At 44.8% G+C, this 16,739-nt stretch overlaps 1 protein-coding gene across 3 annotated transcripts in view; it reads left to right on the top strand.

Annotated features, from left to right (window-relative positions):
- SPOCK3 (SPARC (osteonectin), cwcv and kazal like domains proteoglycan 3) overlaps positions 1 to 16,739 on the top strand; it is a 131,482-nt gene that overhangs the window by 98,252 nt on the left and 16,491 nt on the right. For all 3 annotated transcript variants that reach the window (XM_074355541.1, XM_074355542.1, XM_074355540.1), the window contains one exon: positions 13,747 to 13,866. In XM_074355541.1, the coding sequence (XP_074211642.1) occupies positions 13,747 to 13,866 (120 nt within the window). The remainder of the gene's footprint in view (positions 1 to 13,746; positions 13,867 to 16,739) is intronic.

The following is a 16,739-nucleotide window of genomic DNA, read 5'->3' as shown; positions in this document are numbered from 1 at the left end:
CCATAATGACCCTGTGTGACAACTCCTGGTACACACTTTCAGATGAGAAAACTGAGGAACAGAGGCTAAGCAGTCTGTCCCGTGTATTCCACTGGTTAGTGTTTTTCAGTTCCCTTGTAGCTTCTGTTTGATACTTCCTTACATTTGCTCTCTGTTGGAGTCCCACTGTTCCCCCGTTTTTCTCTCCAGTTTCAGGAACACATTAATGACGCTTCCTTGGAACCCTTTGTTAGTTAGATGGCTTATCTCAGTTTTGTTCAGTTCCTTTTCTGAGGCTTTGTCTCCCCATTTTGCCTAACCCTGTGTTTATTTGTCCTGTCGGGCAGATCCGCTACCCGCCCAGCCTTGAGGGAGGGGCCTGGGTAGGGGGCGCCCTGTGGACTTGCGTCCTTACGACGTTCTGTGTACGAGGTTGTGTTGTCTGCAGGTAAAGACGGTTTCACCTTATACCTTTCCCCTCCTGATGCCTTTTGTTTATTTTTCTTGCCTCATTTGTCTGGCTAAAACCTCTCACAGTGTGGGGTGTAACTGTGAGGCAGACATTGGTCTTGGGGGAGGCGTTCAGACTTTCACATTGTCACAGTGTGACTTGTGGTGTTTGTGAAGATGCCGTCATCAGGCTAAAGTTTCCCCTTTTATTCCTAAGTCATTTTTTTGTTTGTTGACAATATTTTTCATGAATGAGTGTCTATTGCAGTTTTTCTTTTGTCGAATGATTTTTCTGCATTTCTTGAGATTATGTGTTTTTTTTCCTTAATAAGTGTAATTTTAAGATCATGACAATTAAATAAAACAAGAATTTGGCTTTTCTCCTTTTTTTCCCCCCAAATACTAGTAGTATCATAGTGTGCTAAAATTCAGTGGGAAATTCTCAGTTAGGATTACAATGCCTAGAAATGGGCTTTTATAACTCAAGTTATAATAAGGCCTAGAGACTTTAAAAACAACTGATGTCCTGGTTAAATAATTCTCATTTATAAGTCTTTTCATTGTAACCGTATGAAATTCATAAGGTTCTATTTTGAATTCCATTGACTGAAAACCATTGTGAAGGTCCTGTCTATAGCTGCAATAAGACCTAAATTAAGCTGACAGGTTTTAAAATTAATTTTAGTGTGAATATAAGTTTATATGTTCACAGATGAATTTTTAACAGAAGCCTAAGTCTTAGGTGCAGTTTTTGACAGCTTTTAGCTTTAGGTGTGATAAGTGAGGTGTCCACTTTCATTGACAAAGAGATAAAAGGATTTAATGGATGTGAGTGAAGTCTACGTTATGTACCGAGGAGTGCAAACAGGGACTTGTGACCCAGATAAAACCACAGAAATCCGAAAAAGTACGTTAAACCTAATCCAGCCAAGGGGAAAAAATGAACTGATTTCTTTTTACAAGAGTAATCATTTCACAGCTCTGATCAGTGATCGGTGCCGTGCTCATTGTCACGCCCAGGCCCTGGTGCCTGCAGTAATGGGTGTCCTGTCCAGGAGCCGACGTGTGTAATTACGAGCACTTTATCGAGAGACTTAAAGGTCTGACCACTCTAGTTTCCAGAGCAATCGTCTGCCCAGAGTGCTTGTGAGCCATGTGATCTTGAACAAACTGTCTAATCCCTGGTGCTCTGTTTTTTTTATTTTTAGAAAGGTAATAATAGTACCTAGTTCACAGGATTGCTGATTAAGAGAGTCAGGAATTTAAGGACTTCGCAGCGGAGCAGACACGTCACGTGCTGTGACTGACCAAATCCCTGAGTCTTCTGTTGTGTGTTTGTCAGTTACTGTTATTGTCCTCAATCAGCTGCTCCTCTTAAGTCCTTTAAACTGTTTTTCTTCTTGTATTCCATTTGTTTGATGTTAATATTGTTCTTCTGGTTTACTTTTGACTTGAATTGCCTGTTTTGGTGTTTTTCACTATATTCGTTTCCGTCTTTCTCAGAGTTCCTCCCCCTGATTTCATTTCCCGCCCTCAGCGTGGACGGGGAGGTGCTGACATGGGACCACTCCGAAGTGGGTAACTGGGTAACGTCTTTATGTCGGTTATAATCTGCTTCTCTCTAATGTTAGATTATGTCCTCCGATATTGCCCTGTGACCCGAGCCATCAGGGGCAGACCTGCTGGGCCCGCGTCGTGTCTGACCTCGCCCTCCTGCCTTTGCAGGACATCTGGGTGGAGGGCAGCCTGCGGGGAGGGGTGTTTCCTCCAAAGCAGAGCAGATCTGCCTGGAGCTTCCAGGGCCGGGTTGATGTCCCCACCCAGCAAAGGGCAGGTTTGTGTCTGCGCAGCTAGGGCCCCTCCCCGAGAGGCGGCATGTGGCCCTGCTCTGTGTCCCCAGGCCCTGCCCCCTCGGCGCCTCTGGCAAGGGCAGGCAGAGGGCTGTCCTCTGGCTTCTCCTCCTGCTGTGCAGAAACCCGATCATTCTTACTGGCCCGAGGTCTGGGTCTTCCCCTCAAATCTGCAGAACCGTGGCAGGCTGCTTTGCAAGCAGGGCACACATGGCGCCCTACCCAAATCTGGACCCCAGCCTCTCCCAGGGAATGACCCACCCAGCGGGGTTGGAAATGAGGGGCACCAGCCGTCATCACTGGCCCGGAACCCAGTCCTCCCAGCTGAGGTCTCTGGCTCACACCAGACAGAGAGGCCTTCTGTCTCCCAGAAGTCTTGAATTTTGCTTTCTTAGACACTCTCATGCGTATGTGGTCTGACTTCTGTGGTTTCTCTCGGTTGGGTTTGGGGAAGAAGGACTGAGTGCTTTATCGACATCTTGTCAGACCACATGGAATTTCCAAGACTTAAAGCTGGTTATGCATCCGTCTTAATGTAAAGTGTTTGATTGGCATATAATTTCCTTTCCAGTCAACACAGTGATACTGTCTGGCTCCAGGAGGAGGCTGGCTTCTCAGAGAGAGAGAAAAATAACACAATTGCAGACTGGAAAATTGCAGCCTCACAGAGCATGCAGGATGCTTGATAAAAATGCTTCCTGATGGCAATGAAATTATTTAAAAATCTGCAGGGCCAAAATGTGCACACACAGAAGAGTCATTTTGGCGTGAATGGACAGAATGAATCATGATGTTTATAGCACCAGTTACCCAGAATGTATAAAGAGACTTGAGACAGCCCAGAGAAAAACACATCACAATGATCACATATGCAAACACAGCTGAAATTGTGTCTAGAACAAGGACATGCATATTTTAAAACCAGAAAAGAGATTGAAGGATAACATTCCTTCTTAAATATGGGCTCTGTGTATGAAATTGACATTCAGTAATTTTGAAATGACTTGCTTTTGTTTCCAAAGAGGAGAGAAAAGGACAATGTGAGTGCCAATTAAAGTGGAAATCATTTAAGTTCATTTTCTAGGTAATTACTTTATCTTAACAGAGGAATTATTTAGTTCCTGCCAGATTACACTCGGCTTTTGTAAACCCTCTATAATTGTGAGGGTGTAGCGTCTTGACAGTGGGAAGAATGTGTGTGCAAAGCCATGAAAAGCAAAATATGACACAAGTCATGGAACTTAGCTGACTGTGGGTTTGGGTTAACATGTCAATGTGCTGAGCCTCAGTGCCCTCATCCTGCAAATGGGCGTAATGTATCCCAGGGCTGCACAGAAGAGACGCTTGCATTGTAGGAACAGGTTTAATGTGTTAGAAACTAAGACATGCACACCCCTTTGCCTGGTCGTGTTCTGTGTGTGGTAGTGTTTGTGCCACGTGGACCCGGTAGTTTGTGCAGAATTTTGTAACGGTACCAGACGCATGGTTTTCACTACTAATAAATATCTAGCTACGTGCAGTGTCAGGATACATTCACTTTTCATTCTTGTGATTGAGCAGCTCTGTGGTCACAGTCTGTTTTCCTGGTTGGTAGAAATATGTGTTTAGTGATGCTCTGATAATATGTACAGGAGGTGCTTCCCTGAATCAGCTGTATTTCATGGGTTCTGAGGGGAAAATATTTCATCATGAAGCTTATAAATTGAAAAGTTTTTCCATACTTTTCCTAACAACCCCTTTTGTATCAGTACACATGTGTGCAGTTAAAAAATACATATATTTATTTCCCTCAAATACATGGATATGTAATATGCTTTATATGTTATCATTATGTATGTATCTATATGTTATAAAATGCAAAGTGTATATAGTATATCTTTATTATAATTATAAAATAACATCCATTACTCTAATTTATCCCAGTCTTATTTCTGGACATGCTCTCTGTGGACGATAGTCCCTCGCTGGAATGCATTATTATTTCAGGAATGAACGTTTGAGGACAAAGGTCTAATTGCTATGCAGTATTGTTTCCAAAGTCATTGCCAGCCACTTGAAGGGAGCCCAGCACCTGAGCCGGGCCCCACAGAGGCGCTGCGTCCTCACTGTCACTGCCCGTCTGTTCCGTAGAGTCCCAGGTGTGACTGTGGCGCTGGCGGGACGCTGTCGCGACCTCCCCTGGGAAACACTGCTCATCTGTCCGCGTGGCCGCTGTCGGCCCTGTGGGTGGAACACCAGCGGTCTTACCAGTTGTGGCAGGACATTGGGATCAGAGGCACTTCATGAAAATGTAACTTGATGTAAATCATTGAAGGTTTGTGGCACACGCATCGTGGACAGAATGTGTATGTGGAGCGTCAGTCTGAAGCACTGCGAATGAGCATCAGTGCTTCCCGGGTTTATGTTAATTATCTCGTGAAATGGAGTCATTAGAGTAGAAGATTCACGGTGTTTCATTGTGTATTAATTTTAAAATACACCCCACTCACCTCCCATCCCCCACACTAGCAATGCCTTTTATGAAGGCATATCACGAGTGAAATTAAAGATGTAATAGTGTTACTCTGGTGTATTTGCATGTGGGTGTGTGTGTGTGTGAACTTTTAAAAGGTAAACATTAAGATTTTTAAGTACAAGATTGAATTCATCCCAGTGAAGAATTATGATCCAATGGGAGCATGGCTCAAAAAAAAAAATTCAATGTTGTACTATCGATATATTTTGAATATTTTAGTTGAACTAATACAAACAGAAATGCAATATAAACAGAAACACTGTTTCTAAAAACATAATGTATCACCAGATGTGGAATGTGAAACCTCACGTTTGCAGGGAAAACATTTATGTTGAATTATCTGAGTGTGACAGCTTCTGTCATGTGAAATCTCTGATCAGCATGCTTCCCTAGAAGGAGTACCATGTGTGCCAACTTATTTTATTATTCTGGGAATGAAATACAAATAGTAACATCACTTTCCCTATGAGGCTGATTAATTTGAATTTAAATTTGAACACTGAAGACTCAGCTGAGAGTGAGTTGATGTTGGGTCACAGGACGTAGGCCAGCGTGAGGACCGCCATGATGGAGGGAGCTTGGTGAATCGTGTGCTCTGTGATGCTTTCGGCAAATCAACGACAGGAGGTGAGTTTCAGTGAACTTGTTAAGTCATGGATGTTACAGAGATCCCTGTGACCTGGTATGGTTTTAGAACACTGAAACATAATAAAGTGGAGTTTTCACCCAAAACAAGACCATTGTATTACTCTTAGTAAGGTTAGTGTGTTAAAATAACAGCAATCCCTTCCAGCCGTTGCCGTGGGGTGGGTGTTTCCAGCTCAGCGTCGCTAGGTGTTTCTAAATTTAATGACCACAAACCGCTTACCTTTCCAACCTCATCGTCGGGGGTGGGGGAGGCGTGCATGCAGGGGAGGGAGAGCTGTTCCTGCTACAACCGCAGGGTGACTCTGGGGGTGGGAGGGCTCGCCCTGTGCGCGGGAGGAGGTCGGCGTGTGTCTGTGCCGAGACGGGGCCAGCTGCCCATGGGGCCTGGTCACAGAGCCCGTGTCTGGTGGGGATGCTTGCGTGGACCATGCGAGGGCCCAGCCATCTCCCACTGTCGGGGTCTCTCTCTCTACATCGTATCAGTCTGTGTCTACATCCACGTAGCGAGGTGAATGTTTCTAGCGCTGTTGTACAGGTGAGCACTTCAGAGAAAAATTTGCGTAAATAAACCCAGGATTTGAACCTCATCTCTGGCTCTGGCTCGTGTAATAAACTCAGATGTCTGTCGAGACGCTGCGTGGACTGAGCTGTTGTTACCTTTGTTCTCAAATTAGCCAGAGGACAGTAACGAATGCTCAGCAGAGGAGGATCTAGAGATTAGGAGTAAGATGGGAAGATGAGCTAAATGCGTTTGAATTCTCAGGTTTTCTTGTCTCTCTGTATCAGAAGCAAGTTTGTATACATTTACTAACAACAGATATTTGTTGAGAAGGTCGTGGCAATCAAGGGTGTGTTGTCCTGACTCTCATCTTCAGGGGGGCAGAGTGGCTTTGCTTCGTTCGAGGACTGATGGCGTGTTTGCTGGTCATCACACAGAAGTGCCCCAGCCCTTGGGAACCCACCCCACAGACAGCAGGGACTTAAGGTCGTGTGAGGTGGTCCTGTTCCAGGGAAAGTGGCAGAGACACAGAAGTCCAAGAAGGCAGATTCTGGTTTATGCTGCTGTCAGGAGGTGAGATGCTGGGCCACACAGCAGTCTAGAGACGTGGGATCTTAGGAACAGGGAACCCGGAGGGGCGGCTGCAAGTTCTCACCTGTGACGACAGCGCCTGGCCGGCGTGCTCCGCTGGAGGAATAATCACCTTCACTGCCCTTGCCTGCATCCGAGGGTCGGGGAGTCCCTACCAGGGGGGTCTTGTCTGGAAACACACTGGCAGGCCTTCTAGGGTGGGGTCCGCATCTCCAGGCCCCACGGTACCACGGAGAACGTGAGAAGGGTGGTCCTGGGTTGCCAGCGTCACCATGGTGCTGTGATCCCATCAGGACTAAGACATCAGAGAAAATGTAAAGGGAACTCTCAGTGCCCATGGGAAGAAGATTTTAGGGCCGAGGAAATACTGTATAACCCAGGTGCTCTCTGGGATCAAGAATTAGAACATATATACATTCTGGGAAGGAATACAGATAGTAAGAAGGACTTTTTCTTCTAATTTGAAGAATAAAAGTTGAAATATGTGATCATTAAGTATTTAATTTTTTTTCTGTTATGTGTCCCACCTTAAACTGTAGGGTCGGGAGAAGAAACAGCAGAAACTTGAGTGTAATCAAAAGGGTACTGGGGAGTGCAGTGTCCTCTGGGCAGGGCACAGCAGGTCCTGCGTTCCCACTGAAGGTTCCAGCAGGTTGTACCCCGCAAGGGGGAGGCTCATGACCACAGCCCCTGTCCCTGGAACACGCGGCAGACATGGGCAAACCTGTCTTTCCTCCAGAATCCACCGTTTCCTCCCAGCTCTCTCACGGCCACCTGGCCCCACAGCTGGTGACGTGGCCCCTGACAGTCTGTGACTGGCTTCCGTTCTCCAGATGTGGTGCCACCTGACGACAGCTTACAGGTGACCTGGCACACTGAGCAATGCAGTACAGACGCTTGTCTGCCCAGAGCACCTGGCTGGATTTGCGCTCATTTTTTTACCTGACATAGGTGTACTCCTGAAACTTTCCTGAGTCAGTGTTGCGAGCATGATTTGTGCTAACACATCTTCATTTTAAATAGACTGTGGTTTTAATTTTTGATAAGGTACTGAATTTTAAAGAGTATTTTGGGGCCACCAAATCTTTTGCATCATGCATAGAGTGTATATTGTACTGTAGTAATCTTGTGGTTACATTTGTATGGTTTGACTTAATAGATGTGAAGGTTAATCGCAGCTTGACTACGGTAACAAAGGTGTTCAAATATAGAGAGTAGACTCTCCTTAATCCTAGTAGTGTATACTCTAAGGCACACCAACTGTAATAAGAAACACTAATAATCCAAACAATTTTATTTCTTAAAATGTTACTAAAATTTTTGTACCAGATGTAATATATTCACATTTGATGTCTGTAGTGGCAATAGGGTTTAAGGTTTTAAAAATAATACTTCACTTGATAAATATTTTCACAAGAAGTCATCACTGAATAATTTAGCTCATTTACATGCAGAATAGAAGCCTCATCTCCCATCTGGTGGCAACTCCTCTTAATTATGTGTAAATTGTCAAAGAAATAAACAATCTCCAAGGAGATGACCTTGTTAAGACAAAATTATTTGCTTAAGACAAACTGCAAAAAAAGAAGCTATAAGGTGCATAGCATCACTTATTGTTGGTCATCAAAGTCCTCTGTTTATTCTTGAGGTCTCAGCAAAGGCTGAAGCCTTGTGGACACGAGGACTTTTCCTGATGTGTGGGTTCAAATTAAAACGTGACATGTACTGACTCTTCCTATGTCGTTTGTGTACATAATATTTAAGTAGTAGTAAAGTGGTAATTAAGAAAAATATAGCTATATGTTAACAATATTGCATAATTTAGCCATTTTTTGGTCAACATATTTTTAAAAACAGTGCTTTTCTACAACTCTCAATTACCTTTGAATCCAGGACAGGGACTGTAAATTCATCAACACTTTATTGTACTTTCCTACAAACAGCAGTTCTATTCTAATGCAGAATTAAATTGTATCTTTTACTCTGTGAGGAAGAAACTGATTACACTATTTAAATAGTATTTCCTGTAGCAGATTTTCTTAAATATGTATTTGTAGTGTTTTGTGAACTTAAAGGTTCTTCTGCCTGTTTCAGACTTTCATGTGTTAAACTTGCAAAGCCAGTCAGTTTTTATTACTTAAGATGATTGCTGAAGGTACCCACTTAGGCACTTGTGGCTTCGTTTTTACCCTACAGTGATTCTCTTAATGGCTGGAAGGACTGATTTAATAGCAGGCATGCCTTCTATTAATATCATGCAAGAGTGAAAGAAGGTTCCTGAATGGAATCCATCTGATTAAATATGCACTTTTTGATTACTGTCTAATCTTCTGTGACCTCTAGTGTCTGCCTTTTGCCATTAAAGATTAATCTGCCAGTCTATCAGATAAAATAATAATCTGAATAGATCGGCCTTCTTCACCTCATCTGTCAAATCAGATAAAGACTTATTTTTACTGCTTGCAGATTTATATGTGACCGTAAAATTACCATCCAGCAGGAAAGAAAACTGTTTTAGAATACTTGCAAAATATATGGATTATCAAATCAAATATATTTTCTGGGTGTCTCAAATTTGTCAGACCCACAAAAGGAGAATCTCAAAGAAAAAAATTTTTTTAAAATAAAGTAATGCTATAGGTTCCTTTGATTTGTCTATCCATCCAGCCGATAGCTTTTGAAGTCCTGTGTATCATCAGTGCATCTGTGCTGTGCGGAAGATCAGGGACCCACGACAGACGTGAGAGGTGTGGAGTGCCGTGTGCATAGTGCACGGAGCATCAGTGTCTGCAGGGAATATGGTTCTGTGACAGAAAAGGTAGTTTTGATGATACTGTGTTTTATCACTCTTAAAGATGCCTCCTGGTTGAAAGCATATTAAAATTCCTGATAAATTATGCAGAAATGAATCTGTTTATAACATTTCAGCTCTGTTTTATTAAACTCTTTAAGCCTTCATGAAACAAAATGTAATACTTCACGAAACTGGGATCCGTGAGACCTGTGAGCTGTGGTGGAATTTACCATTTAATTAGTGTGTTTTCCCTCACACTGGCAGGGACTAGAAAACCACTTATAAGTACCTGGAAATGTTCATTTTCCATCACTTTCTTCAATAAACAATTATGAGGGATCATTTTGAGGATATTTAATGTTTGAAATGCAGAAATGTATAAAGATTTAAAGTTTTTCTGACACCACATGTTTGAATAGAACGTTTTCACTGGCACTACATGGGTTTTGGGCGATTTGTCCATCCTGTGATGCTGGTCATTCCTGCGAGCCCAGCGCACACCTGCTGTCGGGTCCAAGTGTGCATGGAGATCCTGACCCGGGTCCCAAATGCGGCTGCATTTGGAGACAGGCCCTTTGGAGAGAATGGCCCATTTGGAGATGAGGTCCTGTGGGTGGCCCTTGTCCGGGGTGCCAGTGTCCCAGCAGACGGGCAGGCTAGGGCACAGTCAGTGCAGACCAAGAGACGAACATGTCATAGCGAGAAGGCGGCCAGGCCATCCGCAAGCCCAGGAAGGAGGCTGCGGGGACAGGCCAAGCCCGCTGGCCCGTGGTCTCAGACTCAGCCTCGCTGAGCATCCCTGTTGGGCGTGGGGTCCAGCGGGTCCTCAGACCCAGCAGGTCACAGTGCACTGCTGCACTCAGCCTGCCCCATCCCAGATGGAGAGAGCGATTTAAATAAGGGCTCTTCGTCCCGAGAAGCTGCTGTGAAGTTTCCCCCTGTCTCTCTTAGAGAACTTGGTGGTCTGTGGTTTCCTCCCAAGTGTGGGGCCGCTGGGAACTGTGAGGTTTCCTCTCGTTTACTCTGCAGGGAGCCCGCCTTTGATGCCAGCCTGCATGTGTATTTGGACGAGCCAGATAATCCGTCTCCTTGCTCTTTGCAGAAGCAGATTAGTAGTGATTCTAGGCATGGAATTGCAACAGGCTTTTCGGTTATATTATTATTAGATGTCACAGATGAGTTCAAGTTGAGTGTGACATGTCATCAGTAGAAATGCCCAGCAGGTATTTGAAGTCTCAAGTACGTTGATTCAGATACTTTAGCTTAAAAAGGGTTGACACCACCTGATGATCGTTCTCCTCTCAGCCTGGGGACAGAAACGGCTTTATGTCAGTTTTGTGGGACAAGGACACCCAGCAGCTGGTCATCTTGAGGCCGTTTGGCTCAGTTTTGTGGGACAAGGACACCCAGCAGCTGGTCATCTCCGAGGTCGTTTGGCTCAGTTTTGTGGGACAAGGACACCCAGCAGCTGGTCATCTCCGAGGCTGTTTGGCCGGGATGCTGCCATGTCGCCTGGTCCCATTCAGTTGTTCCTACTTTGCAGGGTCAGTGGGTGACGGGTCCCCTGTCCCTGCTGCCCAGGTGCCACCAGAGGCTGATCCATGGACACGTCCCCCCTTGTGTCTGAACAAAATGCCTCAATAAAACACCCCCAGCCTCAGGCTGGTCCTCAAAACGCAAGGTAGCTGTGAATCAGGGAGTTTCAGACGCTCTTGTGAACGTCAGTGCTCTTTAGCGGCTGCAGAAATTGTAGCTCATGTTTTAATAAAACTGCACGATTGATGGCAATGCTGAAGGTTCATGGTTTCACTTCCATAATTTATCATGTAAAATTTTTAGTGTGACTAATTCACAGGACACTCAGACTGACCTCACCTTGGTGAGGAGCATTCTCTAAGATGTCTGTGTGTGTGTGTCTGTCTGTCTGTCTGTCTGTGTCTGTCAGAGGATCTGGGAACAGTTTGCCTGACTTTGACTTTGAGCAGCAGAGACACGGCTCCTGTGGTCTGTGTAATAGTGTCCCTTCCCGAATCCTTCTGTCTCTCAACTGCAAAGCCTGTAGGAGTTGTTTACTGAGCTTTTTAAGAAAGAAATACTTTAAAGTTGCTCAGCCCTGCTCTGGAATGAGACGTGCCTGCACTTTATAATTAGGAAGTTGTGTGATGCGTGTGTGAGCACTTGCATCTACGTGCATGTCCTGCTTTAAATTTTCTGTTCCTCTTAATAATGAACTTCTTAACTTTATGGATGTCTCAGAGCGTCATGGGGTGGAAGTCCCAGGTTAGTGCCCCCTGGCCACTGATGAGGGCCAGTTGGTTTGCCAACACCCTCGCTGTTACAGGAGTGCTGAATAAATGCTGTTGTACAGTTTACGTAAGTTGTACGTGTGGAGTGTGCCTGTAAGAAAATTTTTAAGAAAGACAAATGCTAGGTGAAGGATTAGACCGCACTGCAGTTAATTTTTGAAGGAAATTTAAGTTTTTTAATTTATTTTTTACCATCAATAGAGGTATCAGCACACGATTCAAAAGGAAAGGAGAGACCCTCACACCACTTTCCCCCATCGCTGTCCCCTAACTGGAGATGCCATCTCGCTGCTCCACCTCTTCCTCCCGAAGGCGCGGGTCTCCAGCCTCGGCATCTGTGTGCGTAGAACGCCCTTCCTTCGGGTGGGCTCCGGGCTCCCGCACAGCACTTTGCGGGCTGAGCAGCTGTTTGTTGGTGCAGAGCGACCGGGCTGAGAGTCCTGTTCGTGCTGAGGGAGCTGCACCCTGTCACAGCCTCAGCCAGACCTGATCTCTGACGTCCTCGAAGCTCGTTGGTTCCCCTGGGTAAAGAGTGAGGAGTTCCATAACTGACCCTTGACCAGCGGCTTTCAGACCTGCTCCCCCACCACGCATTGGCCCCCAGCACGCGTGCAGGCCCTGTCCTCCTGGACGTCCCTCGCTTCTCCGTGAGGTCTTCCATCGCCTGTGTCTCGGCCTCCCCATCTCCAGTCTCTGCCGTGTCACGTCTTCCAGCAGCTCCCGGGGAAGTCATGTGGGTGCTTAATCTGGGGATCTTGTATCTTTAAAATATCTTTAACTTTTGATTCCACCTGATTTTTCTGGATATAGGATCCCCAGTTTAAAATATGAGTAACTTTCCAGTTGTTTTTCTGCCTGTCAGTGTCAATATTGAAACGTCTGAAGACACTGACTCCTTATTCTTTGTGAGTTTCTGATGCAGCTTGTGGAATCTTCCTCTTTGCCTCCAGGGTCCTGAAATGCCACAGCGATTGGCTGGTGTGCGTCCTCCTTTAGGCTCTGGGAGGGTCCTAGGAACCTGGAGTTTATTTCCTTTAATACTAGGAAGTGGTCTTAAGCTCTTAAATTCTATTGCGTTATCCTATACTGCACTTCGTGTTGTGCGCGTCACATTATATATCCTGTAACGTCACGTATATAGGTATGTTAAGCGCCACGTGACACTTGCCATTGTGTAAGTCACTGTTTTTCAGAAAAGGCACAGGAAGAGCTCTGCTAACAAGCTCTTAGTCCAGGACGCTGCACATTAGCTACTTGCAGAGGAGTTAGGTCTGTGGTAACAATGGAATTCAGTATTTCTTATATTTTCAAAATATCTTGGTGACAAACTCCTGAATTTGATACACCATATTTTAGCATTGGGCTCACACACAGATACACATACATATGTATTTATAAAATGTATTCTGCTATTTTTATTGCATAAACTGTTTTAAAGAACATAATTATTGGTAAATAACAATATTTTTAAAAAGAGGAATCAAGTTCCAAATGTCAAAATTTGCTAACACCTTATTTTTACAGCAGAAATATGCCATTTTCTTAAATATTTCACACTCTTTCCTAATGTCAAAAAGATAGCCTTTCCTTTTCTGTGTTCAAAAAAAAATATGTAGGATTAAACCAGATAAAAATGGCCTCTGTTTATAACTGATAATTCCTCTCTATATTGAATGTACTAATGCAGGTTTTTAATTGAAAGCTATTGTAATAGGTGGAGCTGGTAATAAATATGTAAGTAATCATTTGCGGTTTTCAATCCCTTATTTCCCCGAATAATCCACCATCCTCCCATGGCGGGTGTTCAGCACGTAAATATTACAGCTCAACTTATGTGATGTTAACAGCAAGAGCCTTAATCGTGTGTTTTATTGCAGCGAAGGGTGGAGGCAGAATTCTTCTCATAATATTCCTTTATTAAAGGAATTGTTCTTGTTATATTGCATCTTATGTCGAAACATACTTCGTTTTTGAAAGCAAAACAGTTGGCAGTTGTGTTACATCTTTTCTTTTGGTGGTTGTTGCCCTTTGGTTGTTGGCGTCTTTGAGAATGAGCACTGACATTACGTATTATGTCAAGTCATTCTTCAGGATCTGTGTTGTCTCTGTTTCAGCGTGCAGCGCCCTGGAGCTCAGGGAGGTGGCCAGCAGACTGCGGGACTGGTTCAAGGCCCTTCACGAGAGTGGAGGTCAGAACACGGACAGCAGGGCGTCCCTGCGGCTGGAGCGAAGCAGTAAGGTTCCCAAGTCTGGCGTGTCGTTGTGTCTCGCATGGGGCTCTGTCTCCAATGAGTCGCTTAGATCAAACACATACTTCAAACTTTATTCTTTACTTAGATGGTCAACAGAAATCAGAACGTTGTTGTTAGTTCCAAGCACACCCGTAACGTGTTTTGCAAGGAGATACAGCATTTGTGACAACTCTGGTTAGAAAAAGGAATATTCCATTAGAGACAGCATTTAACTCCTAGTTGAACTGGAAGAGTAGGAACATATTTCAGTGTATTGAGAGAAGTGGGGAAGAGGAGAACCACACGGAAACAAAGGTAGAAGTTCTGACGCCCTTAAAGTTTTGGAGGACGTGGCACCCACTCCCTCGATCAGCTGTTTCTAATTTGACTCAGCTGTCAGTAGGCCGTAGGATATTTTCAGTCTCGCACTGCAAACCGAATTCATAAAAGAAGAAAATAAGCGCCAGGTGAGTCTTACATGATTCTTCATCTGTGTAAACCATCAAAGTTTTTTTTTTTTTTAATTTCTTAGAATTGGGAAATGTAAACTAAAATAGAACGCTTGCTATGAATAATTGTATAAACTTTTCATTTTACATTTTTTCATTTATAAAAAATATGTATTACGGGTTTAATGCATGTAAGAGACATGTATTGAAACATGAGCTTGGTTTGGGGGCGCTTTCAAAGACCGAAGCATTTGCACTAAGAGCAGGAAGAGGAGGCAGGGAGTGGGGGCAGCGTCCTGGCTGCAGAGGCGGTCCCGAGGACCCTCCGTCACCGCGACCCCACCTGCAGGTCCTCGGACGTCTGTTTCTAACAGAGTCACCTAGTGAGGGGGCTTAGCATCCACAGTCTGTATTTCCTAAACGCCCTGTTTGTCTTCTCATCAGGGAGTTTTCTGTAAGCCCTTATTTGTATTTCTGGGTCTTGACATCCTTAAAGAATACAGTAATTCTTGTTAAGTCAGTTTTTGCAGAGAGACATGATAACTGTGAACGTGTGATGACTGCGTCCATGTCCTTCTTCTTAGGAAGCCCCCAGAGAAACTGTAGTATCTCCCTGCCGTCGGTGTCCTCTCTGGCTTGTCTCCAGAATTATTGTTTAAGTTTTTGACAGAAATTAATTTTTTGATACCTTGAGAGTAAGTAGGATGCCTGATCTTAGTTAAAGAAATAATAAAGTATATTTGCCCCTGTATTCATGCCTGGGGTGGGGAAAGATTTGCTCCAGATCCTTCAGTATTGACTTTTTGATTCGTGTCCACGTCTGTCCCCCCAGTACTCGTACTTGAATATTTTTATCGCTTGCTTTCAGATCTCTCTGATGAATTTAGTTAAGACGAACAGTCCCTCCTGTATTTGGAGGTGGATGAAAAGAGAGCTTGTGGGACACTCAGAACGGTGCCTGGTTAATTGTACACAATCACAAATGTTACTTCCCTTTCTAGCTTTTTCTTGCCAAAAATGAGACACTTAATATAGTGGGTTAATTGCAGGAAGCACTTTGAGAGTTGAATATCTTTGGAGGATGAACGAAAAGTGGGACATAGGATTATTCATAGTGCATGAAGGGGTCAGGGGTTGATTTGACGAGTGTCTGGACTGCAGTTCTCACAGGTCTTTCTCTCTGGGACCGGGAAGGATGGGAGGTCCACTGGGACAGTAGGTGGTGCCTGTTTGTGGCTGGTGTTCACGTTGAGATGTGCAGCTTCAGAGTCAAAGCCAGCGGGAATCTTGTCGATGTCAGGATTCAAAACGGGACACGCAGCAGATCCGGGGAGAGTGACCACGTCTGTGTCCCTCTCCTGGGCTCTGTGATGGGGAGGAGCCTGGTGGCACCAGGCAGGGGAACCAGAGTTGGGTGTCTGCGTCCCTCCAGCGAGCTGCCGCGGCCAGCTGGCTGTGTAGTCCCCAGGCCCAGGGTTGTCATGTGTCCTGGAGGAGCTGACACAGACCCTACCGCATGTGCGGTACGCTGGGAAACACGGAGAGTGAGAAACACCGTCCCTGCTCTTGGCCGAGTTTCGCTGAGTCCCTCTCCCAGCGTGGGGTCAGGGAGGCCCAGCTGTCACTTGCATCTAGTAGTGGAATCCATTGAAGAGGGTCCCAGACAGCCGTTACCTTACACAGAAGTCAGCCCTCCCGTGAGGACAGCCTAAGGCTATGAAACTCATGGAAGAAAACACAGGCACAAACACACGTGACCTTTGGTCAGCAGGGATTTCTCGGATACGACACATAAAAGGAAAAAGTGATGCCAAATTTCATCAAAACTACAAATGTTTCATTTTCAAAAGTTACTGCTTTTCCAATGAAAAGACAAGCCACAGAGTGGGAGGAAATACTGGCAAATGCACGTCTGGTAAAGGACTTGCATCAAGAAAATATAAATAACACTCAAATCTCAACAGTGGTGAAGCAACTCCCCCTCCACTGAAAGTGGGCAAGACGCCGTGCACGTCACCAGAGAAGGTACCACGTTAGGAAGACCTGGAAGGAAGCTGGATGTTGGTCATCACGGGGGAGACGCCAACCCCTGTCCACAAGGAGGTGCCTCCTGTATCCTTATTAGAAAGGCCATGGTGAATGGCAGGACCAGGTCTGGTCAAGATGGAGTAACTGCTGTCCCGTCCACTGGGGTGGGAACGCGAGACGGTGCAGCCACTTTGAAGGACAACCAGGCAGTGTTTTATAAAAGGAAATAGGAACTTGTCGCAGGACACAGAAATCTCATTTCATGATATTTCTCCTTGAGAAATTACAACATGTGTTCACATTAAAACATATGTGTGGATGGGGTGGGAAGGGACAGACTGGGAGTTCAAAATATGTAGATACTGACAGACATATGTAGAATAGATAAGCAAGATTATA

The sequence above is a fragment of the Camelus bactrianus genome, chromosome 31 (genome assembly GCF_048773025.1).
Source record: "Camelus bactrianus isolate YW-2024 breed Bactrian camel chromosome 31, ASM4877302v1, whole genome shotgun sequence".
Lineage (NCBI taxonomy): Eukaryota > Metazoa > Chordata > Mammalia > Artiodactyla > Camelidae > Camelus > Camelus bactrianus.
This window is presented reverse-complemented; position numbering and strand designations above follow the sequence as displayed.